We start from the raw sequence: 11,792 nt of genomic DNA, 5'->3' as shown, positions 1-11,792 counted from the left end.
ACCCAGAAGAGGAACAACCACGGTGACAGGACGAGAGGGACAGCGGGGGCCACATGGGGTCCCGTAGGGAAGGTTCAGCAGTGTCCACGCTTAGAAAACCTGCAGCCGCCCCTGCCGGAGCACAGGGGACAGCCCCCCGGCCATCCATCTGGGCAAGAGGAGCCAGTTAGGAGCTGAAAACTCTGTAGGAAGACAGGGAGGGAGGGAGTTAGTGTCACAGAACAGAGTTGCTCTGTTTCCTTGCAGAGCCCCAGGGAAGCCACCAAGCTCTGGGCACAGGGCACCAAGCTCTGCCGTTTCTTCTGTAGCCCCCCCCCCCCCCCCCACTCCTCGCCCCCAGCTGGGGCTCCTCTGGAATGAACAACACAAAGGGCCAGGAAGAGGGACAATGAAAGGGGCTTTCTGACAGCCAGAGGGGTTGTAATCTGAAAGGCAATCAAGTGTGGGCCTACTGGACATGAAATATGTCATCCTAAGGGGGGAGAAAGGAGGCTGCTTAAGAAATGGGGCGTCTTGGGGCTCCTGGGTGGCATCTGAGTTCCGCTCAGGTCATGATCTTGAGGTTTGTGAGTTCAAGCCCCGCATCGGGCTCTCTGCACTGGTGGCGTAGGGCCTGCTCGGGATTCTCTCTCTCCCTCTTTCTCTCTGTCCCTCCCCCACTTACGTGCGCATGGGCGCTCTCTCTCTCTCTCTCTCTGTCAGAATAAACAAACTTAAGGAAAAAAGAAACGGGGTGTCTTCCCTCTGCTACCAAAAACGAGACAGCCGAATTCCCACTTAATTCAACACAAGGGGCATCCGGTGGTGGTCTGGAAGTTCTCTGTGGCGGGAATAGGGTGAGCAACGTTGCAGTCGCAGTTCAAAGGTCAAGGCCTTCAGATAAGGTTGAAATCCTGAGACTCAATCCAGTCTCGCGACGCCTCTGACTGTTCCCAGCAACTTCCAGAAGGCCGGTAAACTTGTCATAATAACACTAATTGGGATTTGTGTGGATGAGAATGTTCTGAGCGACTTGGGGGGCGTGGGAGGCGGTGTAAATGCCGGGAGCAGTGGCTCCAACACGCCTTCCCAGAGGCTGGAGCCATTGTTCCACTAGGGGGCGCCCCAGGCAGACGCTGGGCACCCAAAGCCCGGGTTCCCACACATGGAGGGGTCTCAGAATCCCCTGAGGGCTTTCTAAAACACAAACCGGGGTTCTCGCTCCAGAGTTTCAGAGTCAGCAGGTGTGGGGTGGCCTGAGAATGTGCATTTGCCCTCCTCCCTCTCCCCTCCCCCCCACATTGTGGGAAAGCCAGCGTGAAACGAAGCCTGACACCCCTGCCCGCCCCTTGCCCACAGGATGGAGGCTGCTTACTCATCAGTGTCTTTTTTGCTCTCCTCAATGAAGGCAATGGATTCAGATCTAAGGCGGTTGGTCACTTCATATGTTCGCAGGGTGACCCCGAAAATATCCTCATGGTACCGGTTGTCATCCTGGGGGACAGAAACAGCCCTCAAATGCCAGCCAAAGGCGGGAAAGGGCCAGGCAACGCTGACACCCGGGAATGGAATATCCCCCTAAAGAAGTCGGTTCCTAAAGAAACAAGGTGTAACCCAGCGCCCCCTGGAGGATCTCTGGCCTCCAGGGCTGCGTTTCACAAGACCCTGGGCTCTCCAGCGCAGAGCAGAGCCGTCTCTCCAGCCCAGGGGGCAAAGAACATTTCGCTTTGCATCCAGAAACAGAGCTGCCGATTCTGAGGACAGAGGGAGTGAGGAGGTCAAAGGGAAACCTCGCTCCCCTTCTCTCCCTCCTCCTGTTCCTGCAAAGTTCAGCTCTGGGCGTGGCTGGGTGGAGTGTGAAAGGCATCACAGCCCGAAGAAGCCAGCAGAGATGGGAGAAGAGAAAAGTGCCCGTTTAGCACTCAGGGAACACTGCACAGCCACCAGAGTGGAGACTTGGCGGGCACACATGAGTTTATCCAAAGACGGGCATCTTTGCGCAGAAATAAACAACCAAAAAAGAGGAATCTCCTCTGGGGATTCAAGAAACAGCACAAGTGATGACCGATCTCTGGCGTCTAAGAGTTTCTGGAGAAAGCGGGAGCTCCTTCAGCAAACTGAGGGGCAGGCAGCAAGAACATCCTCCCAGGGCCGTGTCCTTGAGGATTCAACAAGGGGAAAGTGTGCCCCACTGCTGAGGCAGGGCACAGGTTGGGGGAACAACGCGGAATCACAGTGAAGCACAACGAGGCACAGAGTTCAGTTGTGGCACCGTTCGGTCCTGAAGGAAGTTGCACATTAGTAGAATGGGTTCACCTTTAGTTGGGGTAGTCTTTGAACCTTATTCTGCAGAGGTCCGGGAATCTATGACAGTGTCTCCAAGGCTCATACCAAAGAGATTGAGCGATAGGAGCTCTCTGCCGCTCCCTTTGGATCTGTGGCATTTCTACCAGAAAGTTCTTTTCTTTTTCTTCTTCTTCTTCTCCTCCTTCTTCTTCTTTTTTTAACCACCTGGGGTTTAGCATTAGATTTAGGGCAAGACTTCTTGTGCAAAAAAATGTTTAATGCTCATTTAGGGAAGAAGGGGGAAGGATGGGATCATCTCTGCAGCTTTGTGGAGGCATGGGACTCGGTTCCTCCTATTTGGGGCAGCGGGTCACTCAATCAGGACTCTGCTTGCTGGGCTGCTTCTAGCCTCTGTGCAAATTAGGTGAAAGTACCCCTCTTTCTGGGGTAGACACAGTTCCGTGCCAAGGTACATGGCTCTGTGCAAACACAGGGTGGCTGGCCTTAGACAAACTTTTTTTTTTGTGCAGTGTTCAACCTGCACCACCACGCAGGGCAGTGCTGCAGCGTGGTTCGGGGGGCAGGAGAAGTTGGGTGTGGACGGTTTCTATCGAGCCACCCAGCAGCCCACTCACTTGTTATTTTCACACAGCACTGCCGCCATCCCTATTTAATACCTGCGCCTGCACTGACCCAGCGCCCAGTCACCCTTCCTTCTCTCTCAACTATGGTCTGGGGCCACCAGTATCCTCCACCTTGAGCCACACATGGGAAAATGGAGCAGCCGGGGATGTCATCAAGGCCCCCCCGATCACTGAGACAGGAGGAGACGGGACCTGGATGCCAGGAAAGGGATCCAAGAAGCCGGCCTGTCACTCACCCTCAGCCTGCTGATGAACACGCCGGCATCCTCCGCTGAGAGTTTCCCTTGCTGGGTCATGATGCGCTGGATGGCTTTGAGGACATCGGCGGCCATGGTGACGTCCCCGCAGACGTAAATGTGGCCCCCTTGCTCCTTCAGGGCTCGGTACACGGGTTCTGCCAAGTGCTCCTGCAGGATGTCCTGAACGTACTTCTGCGGGGAGCGGGAAGAGCCATGGGGAGGAGCCGGGGTCCGGTGCAGCTCATTCCCCCAGGGGAGCGGAGCCGGACACCCGTGACCCCAGGGGACCGGGAGGAGTGAGTAAGAGAGCGAAAGCCAAGCCAAGGGTGTGTGAATGGGGCTCAGCTGTGCTAAGGACCCTCTGGGGGGAGGACACACCCCAGCGCCACCCCCTGGAGCGGCACAGAGCAGGGCACTATCTACCTGCTCCCCTCTGCAACGGCCAGCGGTCACCCACGGGGTGGGAACGCCTGTTCTCCGCGAGGTGCGGGTTCCGCGCCTGCGGGCATCCTGGGCTGGGGTCCCGGGGAGGCCCCCCGGCCAGACAGCAAGAGGCGGGAGGGGCGAGGGGCTCTCAGTTCACACCCGCACAAACCCAGCACACGGGTTGTCAAATAGCCGCTGCCCGGACCCTCTGAGTGCCCACCCCACCCCAGCTGCCCTGGGCCCTTTCCGGGGACCGCCCCCTGGGTCTCCCCAAGACCCAGCAGGAGCGTGCTCCAGTCCGGTGGCCTGTGACCATTCTGACGGGTAGTGCCTCTAACGGACTGTTAAATGTGTTTTTCGGTTTTTTATTATTCATATTTTTAAGTATTTTTTTTATTCTGGTAAAATACACACCACATATAATGAACCGCTTAACCCTCTTAAAGTGGACAATTCAGTGGCATTTCGTATACCACAATCTTGGGCCACCATCACTCTGTCTAGTTCTAGAACTTATTCATGACCCCCAAAGGAAACTCTGTGCCCATCGGCAGTCAGCCCCCCGTCCCCGCAGCTCCTGGTAACCAACAAATCCGCTCTCTGTTTTTACGGATTTGGCTGTACCGGGTATTTCATAGAAGTGGCATCAGATGATACGGGCTGTTAAATATTTTGAATCGGTATTTTTGTGCTCCCACTTCCTGAAGTACAGAGCAATGTTCCACAGGAGAATTCGGGAAAGGTGGGGGTGTCTGCAGGTGTTGGGCTGGGGCGTGGGGACTGTGAACGGGCCGGATGTTACCTTTGGTTTGTCTGGCTCCCGCGAGTAGGCCGTGTAGAGTTCTCTGAAGACGCCCTTGTTCTTGGCCTGTAGGGTTTCCTCCCTGTAGATGTGGTCTATCTTGGATTGCCGGCACCCAAACACCAGGACCATGGGGCAGGGGCTCATTCCTGGGGACCGGGAAGATCTCGTGTCACTGACAGCTCTGAGGCCTGACCTGGGGCTGTGGGTGGTGATGCCAGGGGTGGGGTGCTGAAAGCCTTGGTGTGTACCTTGCGGATACAGGCACACAAGCACGGGGACAGGCTGGGGTACATACACACACGCGCATGCACACACTGAGGGAAGCAGGTACGGTGTGCTCAGGGTCTCAATCCTTCCTTCTGCCCCCACCCCCTGGCTATTTAGCACCCCCTCCCCCAGTTGGGTAGTGCTAGAGGCCTAGACTGTGGAGCCATACTACCTGGGTTCAAATCCCAGCTCGGTGTGATGGTGGGCAGCTTACTTAATGTTCTGGGTGTGTATTTCCCCAGGTGCAAATGGAAATAAAAATAGCATCTATCTTCCAGGGTGACTGAGAAGTAAAACAGGGGAGCCCAGCATGCGGCGAATCCTTTATTGGTATTAGCTATTCCAACCAGGATGACTGGTCTAGGACGGAAGCTTATTATTATTAATATTATTTTAACTTGTTTCCCTGTCTTGTTCATCGTTGTGCCTGTGGCACCCACAACAGCGTTTGGCATTTCTTACACGCTCAATAAATCCCCGTTTAATGCATACCGCCACTGTGGGTTTCTTGCTCTCTCTCCTCCCAAAGCTGATGTGTTGTGTCTCTCACACAGCAAGGCTTGCCCTCGAGTAACCACCTTTGGGACGATCCCACACCCACACATGCATTTGAGAAGGCTTAAGGTTTATTCTTCCAGGTCTGCGTGACGTTTCAGATGGGTCCTATCTTGACGGTCAAAGAAATGTCCTCTGGGGATGGAATTTCAGGCCCGAGGGTGAACTGGGTTGGGAGAGTTGTTTGGATGTGTCCTTTGGAGTACAACCGTGGACCTCACCTCTGGGTCCGGTCAGTACTATGACCCCCCCCCCCCCCGCCCTTCCCCAGGCAGTGATGCAACGGAGAGGTAACGCCATCATTCGTCCGGGTGGCTGGGACACAGGCGGGTCTCCCCGGGTCCAGGCGGGGTGGAAACCCCACGGCTGCTGAACTCTGACCCACCTTTGTGCTGGATATCAAATTGTCGCTGTTGCCAGAAGCTTCGGAAAGGGGCAATGCCAGTGCCTGGGCCAATGAGGATACAGGGCACTTGGGGATTTCGGGGCAGGTGGAAGCTGGGTGCTCTGGACAAGAAAGAGAGAATCAGAAGGCTGGCTGAGCCCAAGTCTGATCAAGGATGCCTGACCGTCTTGGTAACTCAGTGGGATCGCACTCTTCGTGTGGGGTCTGATCAGAGTGGGGGGGGTCCCAGAGATTTGGGGAATCCCCCAAACAGGAGGTAGTCTGGCTACGACTCCAATTCCCGATTTTCCTCGTTGCTGGGCTAAGCTGCAAAGGGCAGTGGGATCAATTTAACTCAGGGTTTCCCAACCTCAGCACTCCTGACATTTGGGGCTGCGCATTTCTCTGCTGTGGGGGGGGCGGGGTGCCCCGTGCGTGGTAGGATATTAAGCAGCACCCCCTGGGCCTCTACCTACTAGATGCCAGGAGCACCCTCTATCTGTGACAAACAAGAGTGTCCACAGAATTTGCCAAATGTGCCCTGGGCGGGGAGGGGGGGCGGGGGAGAATCCCCCGCTCTGAGAAGCAGCGATTTAACCACCCGTGGGATCTCCCAAGATCAGGGAGCAGACTACCGTGTGTAAGAGAACCACGGGTGGGGGAGGGTGTTTAAAGTGCCGAATTTTGGGCAATGCAGCAAGTCTGGGCTCAGGATACTGTATTTTTGAAGCACCACGGCGGGGGTTCTCACGCTGATGGCATATGGACCATCCCATGAGCACTCTACTCCCAGCAGCTGAGAAAAACCACTGGTCGATACCACTGCTCAGGTAGGGAAATTACTGGGTACCAAAGCAGGAACCTAGCGTGGGCTCAGGTATATCCTTTATTGTGAAAACTTTTTAAGTTGTATTTTTTATTTGATTGTGGTAGGAACACTTCAATGAATCCTACCCTCTTAACAAAATTTTTAAGTGCACAGTATAGCACTGTTCACCGTAGGCAGGAATGCCCTTTTAAAGTGAGTTTGGGGGCGCCTGGGTGGCTCAGTCGGTTAAGCGTCCGACTCCGGCTAAGGTCGTGATCTCGCGGTTTTGGGTACGAACCCCGTGTCGGGCTCTGTGCTGACAGCTCGGAGCCTGGAGCTGCTTCGGATTCTGTGTCTCCCTCTCTCTCTCTGCCCCTCCCCCACTCGTGCCCTCTCTCTCTCTCTCTCTCTCTCTCTCAAAAATAAATAAACCTTAAAAAATAAAAAAAAAATAATCAAAGTGAGTTTGGGAGGAACAGCTCTGATCGATGCAGGGTGGGGGTGGGGGGATGGCTTGGATCTTCCCCATCTCCAAGAAAGTGGGAAACGGATAGGGTGGCCGGGAGACATCAGATAGAATTTCCACAAGGTTGCCGATTCCAGGAAAGCGGATATTGCGTTTGCCCGGCCGTCTCCTGCAGCCCCAGCATCCAGCCCAGGACGTGCACTTGATACATATTTGTTACCTTGACCTGACTTGAACTGGAGGGCTTGCCCAGTTTCTGCTGCGTCGCCCTCCCATGATCCCACTGACTTAACAACTTGGAGTGATTCGGAGTGTTTGCTGATCTCCATTCTGTCTGACTCTGCCATTTCTCTAGAACCCGCGGGGCTGGTCCACCTACCCCACCTCAGGACATCCATATGCAGATTTGGGACAACGGTCATTCCTTTTCAGTTGCCACTCACCCTCTCACGAAACAGGGGACCACTTCGTCAGCCGGTATCCGGTTGAGCCAGGAGGAGCACACGCCGTGGTGAATTGGTCCTTCTCCATCTAGCAGAGGAACCAAGGCGGTCTGGCGCGCCTCCTGTCCCCAAGGTTCCCCGTCCCCGGCTTCCCCGCTCCCTCCAGAGCAGAAGGCCCAGAGCCCCATGCCAAGTCTGTGCCTTGGAATTCCTTGTCTGGACATGGTATGGTTGGGGTGAGCTCACGGCTGTGAAACCGCCCAGGGTTCCTGTGGGTAAGGGTGGGTCGGATTCAGATCCTGCCACTGACTGAGGTCACGGTCAGTGTGCTCTGGGTGACCTTCCAGGATGCCGGTCTCAGAGCTCCCCCGGGCACTGTGCATTTTAACTGCTTTATCAAGGAGGGAAAATACAGGAGGAAAACGCTAGGGTATCTGACTGACCTACAGCCAGCTGGACATCACGCAGTAGGGAGCTCCCCGCCCCGAGGGATGGGTGGGGGTGGCTTGTTTGAGTCGCTGCCTTGGTGGGGGGGGGGCGGCGATGAGGAGATGATAGTAAAAGGGCTCTCAGGCTTGGGGAGTAGAGAAGAATTTCAAGCGCACATCCTTCTCGCTTCCTGATTCTGCACCGGGTCGGCTCTGCCTGAAGGGGCGATCCACCTGCCCGGCCCCTTTCCCAGCTCCTGGCCTTGGGGATGGGTCTCCTCCCTGGGGACTTGGGATTTGGCAGACCTGCAGAGGCCCCTGGGGGCAAACGCAGACCCGGAGGCTCTCCCAGTGCCCTTGCCCACCTCGGGTGTGGTAGGAGACAACGGCCACGGTGAGGTGCACCTCGTCAGGGTACATGTCTGGGGAAGAACTGATGGAATAGTATCGAGGCTGCAGCAGGGACAGCTGGGTCAGGAGCAGGGTGGTGGGCATCTGGATGGACGGGAACTCTTCCAGCACCTCCACGATGGTGGGGTTCTTGCCCCATTTCCATTCCTCGTACTCCTGCAAGCCCTGTGCCAAGGAGAGGGACACAGGACTCGCACCCACCCCGGTACACACTTCCAACGAGGGCGCCAGGATGTCCAGGGAAGGTAATGAGCCATCATAAATGATGGCTAACATTTATGCAGTAATTACTCCGTGCCAGCTTTTAATTCTTACGACCGTATGAGGCAACGGACAAATATGGACGCCCTTTGGCTTTAAGGCAGTGATTCTGGGTTTTGAATCCAGGTGGGGGGTGGCAGACTTCAGCCCGACAGGGAAATGTGGCTTAACCACCTGTTTCGTAGGAGCCTAGGAGCTAAGAGTTGTTTTTACGTGTTTGAACGGATGGGAGCTGGGGATGAAATCAAAAGAATACTATTTCATGACACGAGAATGTGATATGAAATTCCAATTTCTGCACCCACAAATGAGGTCTGATTGGACCCTGGCCACGCCCACTCACTTAGGTGCTGTCTATGCTGTTGGGCTATAACGGGAGAGTTTATGGGGTTGCGATAGAGACCTCAGGCACCGTGAGCCTAACATACTTCCTACCTGGCTGTCTATGGGAAAAGGTTGCTGACACCCACTTTAGGCCGTGTGGCCCCAGAATCTGTGCTCCCAACTATTATAGGTCCTGCCATATGTAAAGGTCAAGAGAGAAGGACCTGGAAATGGAAGGAGTTGTGACTCGTTGATACAGAACTCAGCTGTGATCTGTGAGTTTGCAGGGCTGGAGACGATGTATCTGCAGAGAGCATAGGTCAAGTTTAAGATGGTGAATGACAGCCCCAAAGGAAAAGGTTAGGGTGTGGAGGACCATGTTCAGGGGCATGTGGACAGCACAGCACCTCTGGGGCTCTGGAGTTATTTTTCCTACATCTCAGAAGCTGCCCTGGGCATTCCCTTATTGCTTACACGATGCTCAGACTTTGACGAATAAAGCCTATTATAAGTGCATCGTATAACAAAGCTCTCCCCCATGTTCCTAAAGGCGACCCTTGCTCTATTGATAGGGTATGGCACCCTTAAGGACGTGCCCCCCCAGACCTCCAGTCTCACTGATCTCTGGCTTACAAGGGTGCAATTAGCCAAGAGCCTCAGGAACTGCTGTCTGAAATGGACACCCACTAGAAACAGACATGGGTCACCAGTGCTGGTCCTTCCGAAGGCTGCAGCTGCCGTTCTAGATGCTTCCATTCAAACTTCCTTCCCTCTCCTTCACTTGGGGTCAGACTTGTTAGAGGTCTGATGGTTCTCCCAGCCTTACCTGAGTCTTTGCCATTTTTCTCTCACACAGGTGTTTCCCTTATTAAAAATCCTCACTCATTTAATCCCACCTTAGAGTTTGTGCTCTTTGGAAGAAACGGGCTAAGACATACAGTTTATCAAATTCTACTTGAAATCATTCCGTCCGAACAGTGCTGATCTCTGGTCCCTCTTCATAGCAGCCCCTGACTCATCAATTACACCTTTAAATTAAAGTTATGCATGTACACAGCGTAAAAAGTGAAACAATTCTGCAAAGCTTATGATGAAAATTAATGCTCTGACTTCTCCAATCTGTTTCCAACTTTCCAGAGTTAACCCCTTACAACTCTCTATAAATGTTCCTTTTGGTGTTACTTTTCTCACTTCTAAATACAGGTGATCCTCAAACAACACGGGTCCCTCAAACACATTTTCTTTTCTCTAACTTACTTTATTATAAGAATACGGTATAGACTACATATAACATGCAAAACGTGTGTTAATCGACCGTTTGTATTCCTGGTAAAGCTTCCAGTCAACCGTAGGCTATATTTGTGGCCATTCTGGGGGAGTCAAAAGTTATATGTGGATTTCTACTACATGGGGGGTGGTTAGCACCCTTAACCCCGGTGTTGTTCAAGGGTCGACTGTAATATGCATTCTTTGAATTAGCCTCTTCCTCTCTGCCCATCATTCAGTGCCTCTCCTGGACAGCGGAAGAAAGCTAAACCAACGTTGCTTAGTGGAGAGGAGCCCCCACTGGGAGAAGTCTGGGTGGCCCCCCTGGGTAGGATTCTACTGAGCCAGGTTTTGCAGCAGCTTGGGGCAAGGAAGCCCTAGGCTTCAAAGCAAGGATGATAGAAGTGTTTGATTCATTTTACCATCAGAGGGGCTCCTATATCTTGCAGTCCTACCAATAAGTCCTCTGCTTTGGGAAAGGCCTCTCTCTAAAACAGGGCAAGTGGGATTCTCTATTTCTTTTCCTCCTAAGTATGGGCTCAGATAGAACTCATGGAAACTCAGGAGTTGCGAAGGAAGGAGGAACAAGAGTTAGCACAGCAATTTCTACTAGGCCAGAGAACTCTGAGATTCAAAAGAGTTACCCTCGTTCTGTCAGACCTTAGAATGAAGGGAGATGGTCAGGACTAGCCAATATGGCGGCCGCCTGCAAACAAAAATTGGCAACTCTTGCTCAACCCTGCCACCCGCTGGACAGCTGTGGTTATAGTTCTATAACTCTCCGCCAACTAGGAGGTGAAAGGTGCCCTTGGGGGTTGTACGAGGCCAGGGACCCACCTTGCTGAGGACCAGCAGTCGCTGCTTCTCTTTCTCGCTGGTGGCCAGGGATGCAAACTGCTGCAGCTGCAGTGGCGTGGGCGGCGTGGTGATGTCCAGGTAGTACTTGAAGGCCTGGAAGATGGTGCAGGGCGGGAGGCGGTGCTCATCTGTCCAGTTACTGATGACGCCTATGGAGGTGAGGGGTGGATGGGGGAAGGAGAGTCTGAGCTCCGAGGGCTTAGGTCCAGGCCAGGAAGGCCAGATTTGCTTCTGGGACAGAGGACGGGGCCGGTGAGCCTTGGCTTGCCACCTTCCATGTTCCACATCTACACCCAGGGTTCTGGGGACCACGCGATCACCTCATCTATGCAAGGCGCATATGCAAAATCAACTGAGCAAACCAGTTCAAAAATAAAAAGAATAAACCATTATTAAAATAGCATGAGGCACTCCCATGGCATTCTATGCAGTGAGCCCCCCTACTGAACACAAGCTATGGGTCTATTTTGGCTCTGTCTGCCCTCTCATGGTGCCAGCCTCTCAAACCTCTCAGTGGGATTTCAGTATTTAAAATTGCAAACATACCTAACACTTTCCTAGCGCTTTCTCTAGGCCAAGTGCTATTCTCCAGTAATTCATTTAGTCCTTACAACAATCCTAGGTGGTTGGTGCTATTATTATCATCATCCCCGTGTTGCCACTGAGAAAAAAGGAAGAAGCACAGAGAGGTAAAGGGATTTGCCCGAGGCCACACAACTCGTAAGTGTGAAGTCAGGCAGCACTGCTCCAGACCTCGTTCTGACTACTGCACTGTAGGGCGTCTGTGTAATTTGCACCTGATATAGCCCCTAAACACAAGCCTTTACTTTATATCAGGGGTTCAACCCAAGATAAAAAAAAGTGCTAGTCCAACACCAAGGAAGAACTTGGCTGGGTAGGATTTATGAAGATAAAGTGTTGTCTCTCCAAAGTGGTATCTT

At 53.4% G+C, this 11,792-nt stretch overlaps 1 protein-coding gene across 1 annotated transcript in view; it reads right to left on the bottom strand.

Moving 5' to 3' along the window:
* The window catches only part of NOS1 (nitric oxide synthase 1), a 90,880-nt gene that overhangs the window by 5,272 nt on the left and 73,816 nt on the right, over nucleotides 1-11,792 (bottom strand). Inside the window, 9 exon segments of the mRNA XM_032595421.1 lie at nucleotides 2-83; nucleotides 86-180; nucleotides 1,355-1,473; nucleotides 3,146-3,340; nucleotides 4,377-4,525; nucleotides 5,587-5,708; nucleotides 7,304-7,391; nucleotides 8,097-8,307; nucleotides 10,831-11,000. Of these exon segments, the coding sequence (XP_032451312.1) occupies nucleotides 2-83; nucleotides 86-180; nucleotides 1,355-1,473; nucleotides 3,146-3,340; nucleotides 4,377-4,525; nucleotides 5,587-5,708; nucleotides 7,304-7,391; nucleotides 8,097-8,307; nucleotides 10,831-11,000 (1,231 nt within the window).

Source organism: Lynx canadensis, chromosome D3, assembly GCF_007474595.2.
Source record: "Lynx canadensis isolate LIC74 chromosome D3, mLynCan4.pri.v2, whole genome shotgun sequence".
Taxonomy (NCBI): Eukaryota; Metazoa; Chordata; class Mammalia; order Carnivora; family Felidae; genus Lynx; species Lynx canadensis.
The sequence above is the reverse complement of the archived record's forward strand: the minus strand, read 5'-3'. Positions and strand labels throughout refer to the sequence as shown.